Consider the following 16,220-nt stretch of genomic DNA (forward strand, 5'->3'; position numbering starts at 1 on the left):
TCTGTGAAGTCTTTGTTCTCCATCTGCACTCAAAGAAAGACGCAAATATACACCGTCTATCTACAACAAAAGAGCCAGGATTTCTGTGTATCCATTTAAATGAGGGATGATGCTATACTATTATTTGTACTTTAAATAAAGAAATATTTACCTACAACATATTCTTGTTTACAATAATTGAAATAAGTATGAGTGTGTATGGGAAATGACAAAAGGCAACCCTTAAAATTGTGGTGCTGCTGGTGACACATTTGGATGCAATAAAATATGCATGTGACTTCAGATCCAATTACATTTTGGTCCAAACAAATGTTTGTATACATTGTGGGTCTCATCAAGAACACAATTTAAGGAAATCGTTTCTTAAAACCTCCATGTTTGAATCAGTGACTCTGTCATACTTTTTTTAAACCACGTGTATTGCAGAGGCCATTATCCCCAGTCTTTTGTACGGTTTGTAACCTGTGTGTTGTTAACAGGATGTGGCGGCCTTCAGGCCACTGCAGAAACAATAATAGAAGTAGTGTTCGACGGCTTGTCCATTCAATCCCCCAGAGAGAGACAGAGCAACAGCAGACAGCAAGAGACACTACAACAAAAAAAATAAAAGATAAAGCACACAAATTGAGGGGACACAGAGGATGAAGGAAAGAATGGACAGAAAAGATTAAAGGGGACAAGAGTATGAGTATGGAAAGATAATTAAGGGATGATTTTACTTAGGTGCAGATGCAATCAGAGCAAGTTGTGACTATAAATAATTTAAATATCTTCTGAAGACAGAACGACAAGACTATATCAATGAGTAAATAATAACAACAATAATAATATATTCAGTCATATGGCAAATGCTTTTATCCAATGAAATAAGGGTTGAAAGAACTGTTCCCTCTTCATCTTGGGAAAGGCACTGAGGTATGACAAGAACAAATAGCTCCAAGATTCTCTTGCCAATACATGTTTTGTTTTACATGTTCTGGTGCAATATGTAATGTGTATGTTGTTTTTATTTTCCTAGCCATTATGTACAGGTGAAAAAAATACAACGGGTTTTATTGTTTTGGTGTTGGGAGCTGGCGGTCAGGGTGCATATGCCTGAGTAGCTGTAGCACCTCACACAGCCACTTCTCACACACTAACCAATTAAATGGCATGCAGCCGTGATCATTATTGGCAGAACTGTCAGAAAAGTCACATATGCTACCTGTTGTAAAGCAATTATGCGGTCAATTCCAATCACCCACTTACCACCTGTGGATGATTAATCACAGGTGATTTATACGTCACAAAGCCTTTTAAGCCTTATTCACACGGAAAAAGAACTTTCCATATACGATCTTTTACAAAAACCCCCAAAACGAATGTAAACGCTATAGTACGTATGCCAGGCCTGTACATCATGCTGTAATGCTGCTACATATACATATTGGTTGTATAGACACATGCTGATCCTAAACAAACTTAAAAAGCCTTAACGATATGAAACTTTTGCAGATCGTCTGAAACTCGTTTGTGTGTTTACGGGCCCTTAGTGTTTGCGCTCGTCTGCTCACCTGGTTAAAAGGTTTAAATGAGTGTGTGGAGTACTTATCTCAAATGTATTAGCAGGCTATAGACGGACAAAAAGCCTGAGTAAATGAGCGCAAAGTGTAATGAAGTCGAGATACATTAAAATGAAAGTGGAAGACAAGAAGATTGCTGAGAGTCTGCGGTGGTGACTGTCTAGAGGCCAGCTCCTCTCTTTCTCACTCTCACAATGAAAAAACAGCATAACAGCACTGAAAGCAAAGCACAATGATGCAGACTTGCCGTCTCAAGTAGAGGTCACCAAGTCAAGGAAGCCAATTAAAAAGATGATTAACATTCATGTGGGAGATGCAGTGTCTTCATGCAGGTGGGCTGGCTTAACCATTCCCTCACTTTCTCTCTCGCACACGCACGTGCACGCACACACACACACACACACACACACACACACACACACACACACACACACAGAGTGCAGTGAACAGTACAGGCCAGCTTGTTGTAACTGCAGTGTCCTGGGAGGTGGAGATCAGGAGGTTAATATGATCCAATTCAGCTCGTTCATTAGCCTGATGAAGGTAATAACAACCCAGAGGGAAAGAAAGGCTGCCAGGTTGACTAAGAGCATCTAACTACTGCCTGCCCGCAACGCCTCGAAGTCTACATCATGAGCTCACTGGCACCATAAGAGAAAAGCTGCTTTTGTTATTCATCACATTTACATGCACATAATCACACAATATATTAGACAAGATAATGAAGCCTTTCTTACACAGTATGACTTAATGTGCGAGCGTGTCACCACCTTTACTCAGCAGATGGAGCACGTGCCTGACAAGTAAGCTCGCAAATAATACACATTGTGGCGCTGGGCCATCTAAGACATCCAAGGATGACAGAAACACAGAAGCTAGTTTCATCACTCCTCAACTCTTTTCCTGTCACGAAGCAAAGACACATAATCTCCCACGTTGTGTGACCATAAAGTTGCAGCTTTGAAGTAATTGCACTATTATGGTTTTTAACTCCTGTTGCAGTGCATTGCATCACTCAAGCCAATAAATCAGGCCTACTAAAGCTGCTGTTTATAGAAATGGCTGGATATCATACATGGCAGAGGACGTATGGGGTGGGGTTGGGGAGCAGTCGATTAAGAGTAAATAACAGGAGAATGGTAGTGATAGGTAGACGTAACGGAGAATAAACATCATTAATTGGAGAGGCACACATGGATGGATGCAGCCAGATGGTGTTTTGTACTCATTTGTCATACATTGCTGACAGAGAGAGAGGGGGGGAAAGAGAGAGAGAGAGAGAGGGAGAGAGAGAGGGGGAACGAGAGAGAGAGGGAGAGAGAGAAAGGAGAAGAAAAAGGTTTGCTGATTGCCAAGTCAGAACACTGCTAGAACAGACTTTGTCTGTTAAAATCTAGTCATCTTCTCTCTGCCCCTGTCTTTCCTCTGAGTGGTTCTGGTAGTGCTGTGATTGTAGCACTCTGCAAAGCCGGATGCTACTGGCAAGTACAGACACAACACCCTGCAGATCGCCAAACTTGGCTTGCATTAAGGTCCATCTGTCTGCCTTTTACAAAAACACCTACTATATATTCTTCCTCATGGTGGTCCAAGGCAGTGAAACACAGGAGGGATGAAAGAGAGACTCAGGCTGTGAAGAGCCGGAGACTGGAACTATAACAAAGGGTCATAGAGGTTTGCCCAAAAGAGAAACTTAGTCTTGGCCTATTAGGAGAACAGCGAGGCTGGTAAGCCAAACACGGCAAATTGTGGAGGTCTCACTTTGCAAGCTACTGAAAAGCCATTTATAAACAAAATGAAAAGTGGAGCAATGAAACCAACCTGTAATTTCCAAAACGTGGACTGGAAAATACCAAAAACAGATCTTTAAAAAGTGACCAAAAAAAGGGACTGAGGGAACAAGAGGGGATTGGAGCACAAGAGGGAGCAGTGAGCTGAAGCTGGGAAGCAGGAAGGCTTTCCCACTGTGTTGCAAATGGAGTGTAGTGCTTGAGGCCACTGGTCTGCGCAGGCTGCTACCATGCTCACTTTGTTCTCGGGAATGACACTTTCATTCAGCGAGACATGCACTTGGGCTCTCCAGGGCCAGTGCCAACTAACTCTTTCTTTCTCTTTGTGCAGCTCCCTTAAAACCAAACCTTTGCCGCTGTCTCATATGCTCTATTTGTGTGTGTCTGTGTGTGCGTTTGTGCAAAGAAATTCAAGGCCAGCTCACAATTTCTTTTCTTTCTTTTTTTTATGTACTGTAAGTACCTTGCGGCAAGCGTTTGTCATCAGTGCACTGAGTCAGATTAGAGCAGTGTGGCCACCGTGGTCTCATGCTTCCTCTACAAATCTATATACTGTAAAAAAAAATGGCAAAAATAAACCACTTAAGACTAAAAATGATATTTCAAAGCTGACACATCAGTGGATATCAATTTGATCATTAAGAAAGGATGCGGTGCTAATGTTGATTTGTTTCCATGGTAACGTGCTCATATAGGCACGCTCAATTTCCCAAATCTGCCATATTTTAGGGGAAAATATGCAAAAGGCAAAGCCATAATGACCTGACAAATATATCTTACTAGAATTATTTAAAAAAAAAACAACCAGATACTAGAAAAAGAGGAAAGCCCAGTGGCTTATAGGACTCTTTAATCTTCAAGCACATAAAGCAGGGAGATGTGATTTAAGCCTATGACATAATATGCAGTCATCATGTAAGTGTATAGTAGATTTTTTTTCAAGCTAAGATCACAAAAAGGCAACCAAGAAGTCTTTGATTTATCTGAAAAAGAAATAGTGCTTCTATACTTCAGTGCTACTGCCCAGAAGCAAAATGTAAACAAGTCTAGCACCAACATATTTATTAGGAAAGGATCTCTTCAGGGAAGAACAACAGAGGGGAGGGTTGGGTTAGTTACAGACAAGGCCTTTGTATGGCCTTGTCCAATTGTCTGCCTATCTGTCATTTTCCCATTTGTCCCTCAGATATGTTGAGAGGACAAATGGGAATTTATTATACCATAACAATGTCCAGTGCATACACCTGTCAATCACACTCACATTGTAATCTGTCAAAAACTACTGCATTGTGGCTTGTGGTCAAACATTTAATAAGTTATGTTGTCGTCCTTTGGCTCTCATCCCAATCATTGATATCAAACAGCAGGTTGCTACAGATGTGTCTGCTCAAAGCTGCAACATGTTCGAAAGATTCAACACATACAGAGGCGGAAGAAAGGAAAGAGATTCTAGGTTAATACATCCTGTTATATGTGTTTGTCGCCTCTACCCCTGTAGTATTTCATGTTACACATTTGGCCTTTTAATGAAGATTATATAACTAGTGATGCTAAATAGTGAGAATTCAATTGTGAGGCTAAAACATATCACATGTAAAAAAAAATTCTGTGTTTGCTATTAATGAATTCACATGGGCTATGACTTTTGCCTGTGTGCGTTTATATTTAAGAGCTGATTATTGGTCATGGCAAAATCATTTTATATACACCACAATCACAGCATACACACAACTGTTTTGCTTTAATGACCAGTGTCTGTTGTCGAACACATGACAGTGACTTCCTACATACCAGTCTGGAGACAGAAGGGGTATGTGGAGTGAGCAAGTTAGGGTTTCTTTATGCATTCAGGTCTGGAAGCATCTGAATGGAGGTTACCTACAGTGCAGTGGGCCTCTACGGCTAGTTTCGTTTGACTGCCTTAACCTACAGACTCAAGGGATAAGCAGAGCATTTTAGTGAGTGTGTGTGTGTGTGTGTGTGTGTGTGTGTGTGTGTGTGTGTGTGTGAATGCATGTGGAATTTTTTTCTGAGCAAAAGTGTGCGTACCAGTGCAGGATCAGTGGAGTAAATCCACACTTGAAAGAGTAGCTCAATCAAACTCTCCCACCCATCTCTCTCTCTCTCTCTCATCTCTACAACGCTCCCTTGTTCCCAAGTTCACTGAGAGTTGAAAAGTTCATGGAAATTGGGTAAAAACAAGAGCTATCAGGGTAAAGGGGAACAAGTGTGCACCTTTAACACTTCCCGTCAGTGGCGTTTTCCGGCCGTCAATCAATGTTTTGAGAAGGAGCATTGACCGTCATTGACAGGGCATTACACAATAGTCAATATTTGCTCTATTAATACGACAACCACTAAAATGGTTTTGACAAACACAAAATGTATTAACAACATATTCCCATGTGCCTTGAGTCAAGCAATTCCTTTGAAAAGTAATTTCATGATCAAATATAACATTACTGCTTAACAACATTCCCCACAGAATATAATTCTTCCTTTCATGACACTGCATATTTAGATTAACTGGTTAAGTATGGGGTTCTCCATGCCAGACATCCTGGCTTCAGATCCAAAGTTGAGTCAATATGGGATGATTTAAAAAGCAAAGCTATCATTACATGGCTTTTTACTTTACTGAAAGGCTTGAAGACAAAACAACATTTGGTTATCTCTCTATCCTTCCCCTTTGTTTCACTTGTGGAGCTGGGCGACCTTCGGTGGCAAGTTAAGCATGTTTGTAGAATGTGATTAAAAGCTTGATCTCATTTTGTTTCCTGTGCAATTTAATAAATTGTTCATGAGAACAACGCATACCAAGGATGTCCACATTTTAATCAGCGATCAATGATAACGGGCATTATTGTGAGGCAGCCCTTCTGCCAATCCACTTATGTTTTCATAAACGGCCCCACCAGCTTTGTTGTTTTTATATTATCAAATTATTGGTCTTGTATATTAGCAAGCTGTTAATTCATCTTGTACCGTTACTTAGTTTAATTCATACAACATGCAAGTAAAGCTCAAGCGTGTGTTGAAAAAAACCTGGCATAAAAGACCTTTTTCAAAGGTAATTTGTCGACATGGAAGCAGTAGGACAAAAACAGGTTTCACCGGTAACATTAATTAGGATTCAACTACAGGTTTCAAGAGAGTCAGGGTCATGCTATTTTCTCAGTGTAAGGGTATGTCACACTAAATACCTGACACTTAAACCTGAAGAAGCAGCTTTGTTTCTGGAAAATCTACTTATTTTAAAACTGAATACATGTTTCCCATATTTTCTGGACTTTTGCACAGTGCTGTATGTAATTACATGGGGAAAAATAAAGTGCCCCAGGTGGTTTTTGGGTAGATAATGCACCCAGCCATCTCTCAGGGGCACGGCGAGTCAATGCTTTGTCTGCCATGTTAAAATGCCACTTCTACAGACAATCAAATGTGTTGTCAGGCCACTGTCATAATGTGCTCCAAGAGTTGGAAGTCTGAATGGGGGTCAGGTCCACAACCATACCTAACATAATATATGTTAAAATAAAATAAAAAAAAATAAAAAATTGTAATTGCCTTGAAATTCTTCAAGGCAATTACTTTTCTTAGATAACTCTTATATACTCTTATACAACTTCTATATAAACAAAGACAAGTGGCCAAGACAATTTAATATTAAGTTATAAAATAAGGCAGGAACATTTTATTCCTCAATGATCAAATTATTTATAGGTTCATTTGATGGCCTAAAAAGACAATCTGTTTAATGGAATGATCTCTTCATTACATTTAAATGAACAAAGATGCCTTGCTTGAAGGAAAAATTGCCTCTAGTAGACTGCAATGGGTCATTAATTAGCTCCATAAAACTCTTATGTCTGAGAAATAAAAGTGGAGAGCTTCTTCTTATTCTTAATCTCCTGCAAGGTTCAGATACCGACTGTCTAGAACATCTTTAATACCCTTGTTTGGATGTGAAATTCATAAAGATTTCTCAGAGTCTGAAGGCTATGTTAGTGGCACTCTGTTCTGATGAGGGCTGGCTGCAAAGAGCCATCAGTGACTTAAATGAGACAAAAAGGCATAAGTCAACAATGACTGAGTTACATCACTCTGCAGAACGCTGTTGCTTCCAGAGCATGCACATACAGTATGTGCGTGCACATTTAAGGAACATCCTATGTGTGTGCATACTGACTGATATCTGAAACACTCCTGCACTCAAAAACATAAAAAAGTGCCTCATGGAGCAACAGACAGGCTGAACAGAAACTCATAAATGTGAGAACATGAACTGAAGTGCTTTCCGCATAGTCAGGCTGGGTCATGGCCTTGACGAGACAAACGAGCATGAATTCAACTATTGTGTTAAATCGCAATTGTGCAGTTCAGGTGGACAGTTCTTACAGTTACAAATGTAGCCATACTGTCATGTGATCAGATACAAATCTGTTACTTTTAAGGTACGTTCAGAGGGGTGAGAATTGGGCTATGTCTGAAGAGCATCATGTACGATCATTTCAAACGTCTTCCTGCTTGTAATGTGTCTGTATTTGCTGATAATTAAATGGGTTGCGAGTCTTGAGCTGTTACTTTCCCTGTGGTTATAAAAGGCATCATTATTCTGCTACTGAAACATTATAGGCAGATAAATTGTGCTGCCATGCAGCTATATCTACGGCAATCATCATTCATGATGTATTTATTTCTCCCACACACATAAGCACAATTCTACATTTAAAGGTGCAGCTCAACAATATGAGGATTCAAGTTACAATGCAGCCATTGGTTCATCTTGCATGCCTGGCACTGACCGATCTCATATCATCAGACTACTAAACCCTGTGGATTGCCACCTGATGGCAAATCTGGGCCTTCACCTGCCCCTCTCATCAGATCACCACAGTAACCAGAGAAAAATGCACTTCACATGCCAAAAACTACCAGCAAATCACCAGTGGCACAGTGTATGAGGAAGCTGGGGCAGAGGGGAAGCGGGGATGAAATGTGGCAGTCACAGGAGGTGTGTGCAGCTACCCGTGTGTTTCCAACCCACTGGGGGTGCAGCCAACCTGTTCACCTGATCTATATATGGAAGACAAACAGGACGCGAACAGTAGGAGAGAGGTGGTGTGCCATATGTAGCCCCATTATGCTGTTGTTCACACTGAGATAGCTTAACATGAAAAGGCTTCATGGTTCATCCATGTCCTCTAAACTAACTGCCTCTGATTCCCAAATTGAAACCCAAAAAACTGGAACTTGTGCAGAACACCTGATAGGGTGCCACTATGTTATTATGTCATGCATAATATGTTGGCATGTGTACTCACAGCTGGTACGAGGAGCTTCTTGACCTCTTCCACCGCTCTTCTCATCTTGATCTCTGCTCTGCCCTGTGTATCTTCCACTGTGATCAGGACATGAAGGTCTTCATTTAGGTGTTCCCAGTTTGGCTTCCCTCTGTTTTGCTCCTCCTGGACAAAGATGGAGAGAGAGTGAGAAACAAAGAGATGGTGAGTGAATGTACCTCTGCGGGTGTGCTGTTAACACCCATGCTGTAAAATAGCATAACAAGGAAGAAAGTGCAGGCAAACGTCTCAGAGTTTAACACACGGAGGACGACAGGGCCCTGTGAAGGGAAGACGGATGACAGGATTAGCCCTTTAGTCAGCTATTTAGCTTCAACTTTGAAAGGACACCTTGCTTTAATAGATACCCTACCTCACAGAGACAAAATTGACAGCTAGCCTGCAGCAATTAATAACAGTAAAAGATGGATGAATGGATAGATCAAAGAGATATGGATGGGGATTTTAAATAAAACCAATTTAATGGAAAAGAGGTTGCGCATGTAGGTACTTAAGTGAGTGCCTCTGTCTCTGACTTGCATCTGTGTGGACAATACTGTCTGAGTAACAATAGCTCTCTTAGGGAGTGTTTTTTCCTCCTGAAAAGGCAGCGCCAAGGCACTCACAGAGTGCCAAATTGTAGCACTAGAGCTGAGTCTAAGGCAAAAAGGGCTGTATTGATAATGCAAGCAGTTTCATGTGAATGCAGGGGCTGAGTTAAGAACATGGTGCATAGTAGGGCTCACAACATTGACCAAAAATAACATACAGTAGCATTGAACCATTCAAAAATGTTTCAGATGTGCATATCAATAGACATAACAATTCTCATGCACGCGATTGACACATACTGCTGTTGAGTTGGAGCCCGGTCATGCTCAGTTCAAATTATAACACTTGTATTCACTAAAAGCACATGCCCACTTCACTCTTTTGAGAGGCGCGAGACTTGTGAAAAGGCAGAAATTGGATATGTGGAGGTAACTGTGGAGTAGCTTCACATTTGTAGGTGCTTCTACATTTAAAATATCTCTTTTCTTTCCTTCTCTTGTTGCCCTGCTGACAGTAAAAGCAGTGATGTCACACTGACAATGCTCTAAAAAGCTTTTGGAGGCTGTATCGCGTGTCACTGTACAACCACGAAAGCCAGCAGTTTGGAAGCTGACTACTCCCCCCACCCCCCAAGTTGAGGAATTTAGGTCTAGGTTGTGTGGAAAAACAAAAAGAATCTATCTATCTATATAAACACAGATTTTGTGGAAACAAAAGCCAGAAAATCAAATTCATAGAAACCAAATTGATAATTTTTAAATCAAATTGCAATTTCCTTTTCCAGATGAGTCCAGTAGCAGTGAGCTGCATCCCAGGTTTTTCCCTCCCGCTGTTGGGGCTTGTTTGTGCAGACTGTTGATGAACTGCACCGTTTACCCCTCCCCATACAAACTCACATTTGTGAGTAGAGAGTGACTGATGAGATTGTGGAATTACAAACAATGCATTGCAGTAGTTGTAGAGGAGGGCCCACCTGACATGATTCCAGGACACTCGGCGGGGCAAATACACTGCCCTGCGCGTGCACACACACACACACACACACACACACAGTTTAGCACTTGAGTCGAGTGCCACCCACCTGCATTCTACACCAAAGAGCGGTTGTCATGGCACTGCTCTTTTTAGTGCATGCACACGCACACGTGCACTCGCACATGCACACACACAGGGGGGTTCAATATTCCACTCTCGTTTTCTCCTTTTCAGCACAGGGGGAGGGCCTACTTTTAGCAGTCAGCCCATTATTTCACCATGGCTGTTTGCTTATAGCCTATTAGGGGACATGGGGGATGGAAGGTGACTCAGCCTCTTCTACAATGGACAGACAGGATTATTAAGGCAGCCATTGCAATGCAAGGCCCACTAAAACACATGGTGGGCATACACAAACATATTGTTTATTAAAGCAACATTATGTGACCATTTCAATTTCAATTACTGGCATTTTGATAGTATATTGAATTGCCTAACTGAGTCAGAGCTAATGGCTTAGATTATTTCTGGAACCAGGCCCAGGATGTTCAAGAGCAGTATGGAACTGTTATTTAGTTAAAAAAAAGACATGCAATCATAAAAAGGGTGTCTTTTATAGCCACAAGGAAATGTTTGTAAGTTTTGTGCATTTCTTATAGCAACTTCACTTCCTGTTCTGAAACCACTGTGTTTCAAAACAGTGAGTGGGATTATGCAGCTCAGGTCCAGTCAAGCAAGCAACAGGTTTTATTTTATGGTCGTGAAAAAAACCTAACCACTCAGACTCTTTTCTCAGAATCTTTTACCACCTGTGGCTGAAGAGGCTATTGATGAACAGCAAACATGTTGCTTTAGTTGGGCCTGGACACTGGCAGTTTCCTATTTGGTTAGACTGTATTCAAGAAGACATGAGGACTAAGTGCACAAACTTGCACACACACGTATGCACGCACACAACAGCACGACTGTCTGTGAACAAGGTCACAGTGTGCCCTCTGAGAGGAAGTGACAGCATGACAAAGGGGTGGAGGGGTGAGGGGGGAGGGAGAGTGGGAGGGTGACAAAAGAGAGGGGAGGCGAGTGCTGGAGGGAATACTGGGAAAAGCCTTTGAAGAGAATGCCCATGCTGGCTGACATCAAATGCCATAGCATTAACTGCATACTGGAGGGTATCAGTTTTGGCAAGAAATATATACATCTTAAACAAATAGAGTGAATACTGCATCTTGAAACGACATCTAAGAATAGGATCAGAGGAAAAAAGACCGCTCTTTCATAACGTTCCCCGACTGCCGTCGCCTGTAGAACACCTGTTTGCCTCCTGGCTTTCACACCTCTCAGCTTGAGCCTAATATACTCTAAGGCCTCAATTCTTAACATGGATGGCACCACATTCATAAAGGTTATAAAAATAGATGACTCTTTTTTTCCTTCTGGCTCTCCCCTCCCTGTATTTATTTTTTTTGGCAGTTCAATCTAGCCGTTTACATGTTCATGTTACTTTATACTGTTGTTGTTATTTTTGTTGTGTTGTTAATGGAATTGATCCTGTTGGAACCCTCGTTTCAACAGTTTCTATCCATGAGGGAAGTCGCTCTATTTATTATTGCAAGGAAATGACAGGGTGGACATTTGCAGACGCAGAGGTTTCAATCCTATCCCGCTTTATATACCACCCTGCTGCTTCGGGATTTTGGAATATGTGGTAAAAAATTAGGTCCCGGCAGTGCTGCACTTTAACACTCATAAATGAAACTATTTGCACCGTTTCAAATCTGCCTCTCTCACACCGAACAGTCAACTACTTTGATCCACAAGGACGTCCTCGACTGGGGTCAGTGCAAGCGAGGCTAAATGCCAGCAGACAAAACAGGTGCAGTAGGGAGCTGCAGAACCATCAGAGGATCAACGAGGATAAGTGTACATGTAGAGCTGATTAAGAAATGTGATATGGAACACTGCATAAGAACCAGGACTGAAGTGACTTTCATACTAGGATATACTAACTTCAATACAATCACTTTCACAGAGTATCGAGAGTGGAGGAAATAAGACTGAATGAATTCACTTGTCTGGATTTGGTTTATTTTTTATTTTTATAAAATTGTGAAATATCAATTAATTCAGACAAGGTGTCTTAGTTTTTCCCCATGATTGTCTATATGATTCAATATTCAGCAATACTTCTAGGATCTTATTTTTGTGCTTCTTCCTGCCTCACTAAAGAGCACCTGTCAGATCAGCCAGCTCAACAATGTTTCTCTCCTTCTTTGTAAACAGGTCACCTAAATGTCAGGATTCTTAGTTATGTGTAGAAAAAAGGGAACCACACAACAGCTTGCATCAACAGAAGTAATTATAGCTCCAATAAACCAGACCTGCAATTGTTGCTACACCTGCAGCGATTTGCCTCCCTGAATGTCCTGAACCATCACATTCTCCTCTTGCCCTCTCAAGTCATTTCCAGCCAATAACCCCTTGGGCACCAAGACCTGGACTTTGCTCAGATTTTTTTGTCAACACAAAAGCTCCTTGTAATTTCTTGATAAAAAAAACAAACAGGCAAGTGCTGGATCAGGTAACCTGAAACAAAGAAATTAGGGGGGGGGGACTGTGTCAACTTAAAACAAGCGTCGTAGGCTTGTATGCTACACCGCCAACAGGCAAATCAAGTTGAAAATATTGACTAACTGCCAATGTCATTGAGTGCCAGTTCTTCTTAAGCTATAAAATGTTGGAGTCATGGTGTGGCACTGTCAGCTGGCTGGCAAAGGCTGAAGGTTTCTGGAGCCAGGGGTCTATACTTCTCTGCCAGAGATCATGCTGATACCACAAATTTATTACACGCTAGATCATCAAAAATGTATATCCTGATATATACTACTAAAAGCCACTAAGGGATCAAGGTTAAACCTAAATTACACATCAAAATCTTAACTGATATGAAGTGCATAATTCTTTGACAACAAAATAAGGTAACAGCCACAAACCAAATCAAAGAAAATGTGAGACTGATCATGATTTGTTTCCGTCATTTTTAATGAGCCGTGCATATAAGGACATGTTTTGTAGTTCCAACTACAACAGCTGTCAAAGGTGCCATCTGTGAGCTCACACTGTCTGGTGGTTAAAACAAAATTAGGAAAGTGTTTTTGCAAATGGGAGGAAAATCCCCTCTTGACTGGAGTAGTAAATCAATATGATTTACCTGTAATTTAATTGCTACTGTTCCTGATGTTGTTTTACATTAAGCATGACTGTAAACATGAGAACCGGGGAGACTCAAGCTGCCACATCGCGTGAAAAGTTTGATTAGAATAGTAATCTAGAACGAGTCGCATTTCTGTCCAACAGTTAAGACAATAATCATCAAAAAGGACTGAACTAACAAGCTTCCTCCCCAAAGGCTACATCTGAAAACTGCATAGAATTTCACAACAAAACATTTTAAACACCTTAAAACGATATGCTCTCCATGGAATTAGTGTGTGAGCCATTCAGCGTGAACAAATGTGTCATAGAGTCTCTGCTCAGAGTATAGAGAATGTATCTGCACTTGCTCACTCTCACCTTACATTTAGTCTCATTTGATCAGTGTGAGATGTTCAAACTGGGGACAGGTTATTATCCTGAGTAAGTCTCTTCCCTCTCCTCCTATTTCAGTTCAACACCATGTCCGCCAAAACACATACACAGCTGCATTTAGTGACGTTACATTGACTGTGTTTAGGACTAAAACTCACAATACGACTAATTTAGTATTTCCCTGACAAGAAAAAGAGAAAACAAAAAAGATAAATCACATGTGCTACAATGACATTCTTCTCTCTGGTAACTCATAACTGCAGCACAAGCAGAAGCTGTATTCAGTCGAGGAGGACTAAACAACAACTTAGGCAGAAAACAAAGAAACCTAAGTAATACAACGTTAAGATCTATGATGAGGTTTCCTCACTTTTAAAACAAATAACTATAGATGGTTGTGTAACATTATCGATGAGTATATTGCAAACAGCGCTACAATGCCTGCAGGTCATTGGCTAATGATTTACTGAACACAATACATAACTTGCAAAAACATTTTGATAATGTGTCAGTGACATCTAAATGTTGTCAACCTGGTTACTGAAAGGAAAAGATTGTTTTGGGTGCGAGTATGTTGATGCGTATTATTAAAATGATATTATGCTTTAAGAGTTGGATTTATTTGAGGGCTGTTTTGCAGGGGTTCTTTTGGACTGTGAGGGGTTGTTCCCTTTCTTGTATTTCTCATAATGTAAGCGAGAGCTTGCATCAGGTTTTCTAATGTTGTTGCATCTTTCCAGAGCTCATTCATTCATTCATTTATCTTGTACCGCTTTTATCCTCCACATGTGGGTCGTGGGGGCACTGGTGCCAATCCCTGCTGACATAGGACGAAAGGCGGGGTCACACCTACTCTTACACTCACACCTACGGTCAATTTAGAGTGTAAATGTAAGAATCAAGACAAAGCCCTGTATGTTAGTTACAGTTGACACGGGGACAAGCTAGATAGATGAAGTAAGCAGCATCAGTACAATAGTCAGTGTTTTCTCAGTGGTTGTGAATAAATTACTTCAGTGAACATAATGCGACAAAATTTGCTAATGCAGGTAGGCAAAGTGTGGGATTTGAGCTGTATTGTGAGGACAAAAAAAATGCATATTTACAAAGAGGCAACATTATTTTATACTTAATCTGCCTTTCTTCTCTCACCATAGCATTGTTCTTATCTTCTTCACCCTCTCTCCCTATTATTCTCTCTCTCTCTCCGTCCCTCAGTCTTTGCTTGACTCTCTCCCACTGTGTAGCTCCAGTGAGCCGACTCCCCATCAGGCAGTGCGGCCCAGGAGGGAGCAACTAGCTGAATTATTGAGAGCATAAAAACGCTGCCGCTAATGGATCCTGAATAAACACACCGGCTAAGCTTCTGCTGTGGCTTCCTCTGCTGCCACAGGGCATCAAGCTGAAAATACTGAGGCTGAGGATGCAGTGACTAGAGGCTACATCTGTGGCTGTGTCTGAACCACAGTTATGACACATTTAGACCATTTAAAGCTTTTGGGGTATGGCGAGCTAACATTTAAGTCATTTCTGTTATATACTAAAAGTGAATAAGGGAAACAAGCAGATTACTGGGTGCCCCCCCCCATCATCTTTTCAGTTAAACAACTGAATTATAAGGTAAGGGACAGAACGGTGATGAGGAAAGATGATGAATGGAAGAAATTAAATTAAATAAACTCTTTTTAAAGATTTCTATTTTCTTAGTACCTTCCAAAAAATAAAATCTGTTTCAGTAAAGTTTGAGATGTGTGCAGGGTCACGTGATGTGGCCACACACAAAAAACTAAACACACTGGCACATGTTGTTCATTTTTGATGAAGACATTACAAAGTAGTCATAGATTTACACAATGAGCTACACAAAACTTCTATAGCATGCACGAGTGAGCGTGAACATGTTTGAGCATGTTCACTCCAATTAAACTACTTTCAAATGTAATTCCAAAGAAAGAACCACAGCAGAGCGTTTTAATCGTGTTCAGTAATAATGAACACGCTCAAAGGGGAAATGAGAAGAGATAGAAATTAAAATACAAATGGAGGAGCCATAAAAAAGAAAGACAGAAGAAAACTTGGCCCTGCAGCAAGCTGGAGCTTCTAAGATAATGACTCAGCTGAAAATATGTGTTCATCTCTCTCTATTTGGGAATAGTGAGAGATGAAATACACACGTCTTAGGTAGTAAATGCCCTGTAATACAGCACCATTTCCTTGCAAATTTGGAGGTGAACATGCATGGGTGCTTCACAGAAAACTGTCAAAAATGTCATCACAGCAACTTTTAAGCACACACTGACAAATCCAACCCCACATACATAGGGAGTGAATGTGCTGCAAGTTGCTGTTGCATTATAAAGTTTTCATTATTAAATGATAAGCCTGAGCTGAAAAATATGATGTATCAAAAATAT

At 40.8% G+C, this 16,220-nt stretch overlaps 1 protein-coding gene across 6 annotated transcripts in view; it reads right to left on the bottom strand.

Annotated features, from left to right (window-relative positions):
* Window positions 1-16,220, bottom strand: part of qkia (QKI, KH domain containing, RNA binding a) — a 68,152-nt gene that overhangs the window by 18,371 nt on the left and 33,561 nt on the right. For all 6 annotated transcript variants that reach the window (XM_044047173.1, XM_044047170.1, XM_044047174.1 and 3 more), the window contains exon 4: window positions 8,677-8,820. In XM_044047173.1, coding sequence (XP_043903108.1) covers window positions 8,677-8,820 — 144 coding nt within the window. The remainder of the gene's footprint in view (window positions 1-8,676; window positions 8,821-16,220) is intronic.

The sequence above is a fragment of the Solea senegalensis genome, linkage group LG16 (genome assembly GCF_019176455.1).
Source record: "Solea senegalensis isolate Sse05_10M linkage group LG16, IFAPA_SoseM_1, whole genome shotgun sequence".
Lineage (NCBI taxonomy): Eukaryota > Metazoa > Chordata > Actinopteri > Pleuronectiformes > Soleidae > Solea > Solea senegalensis.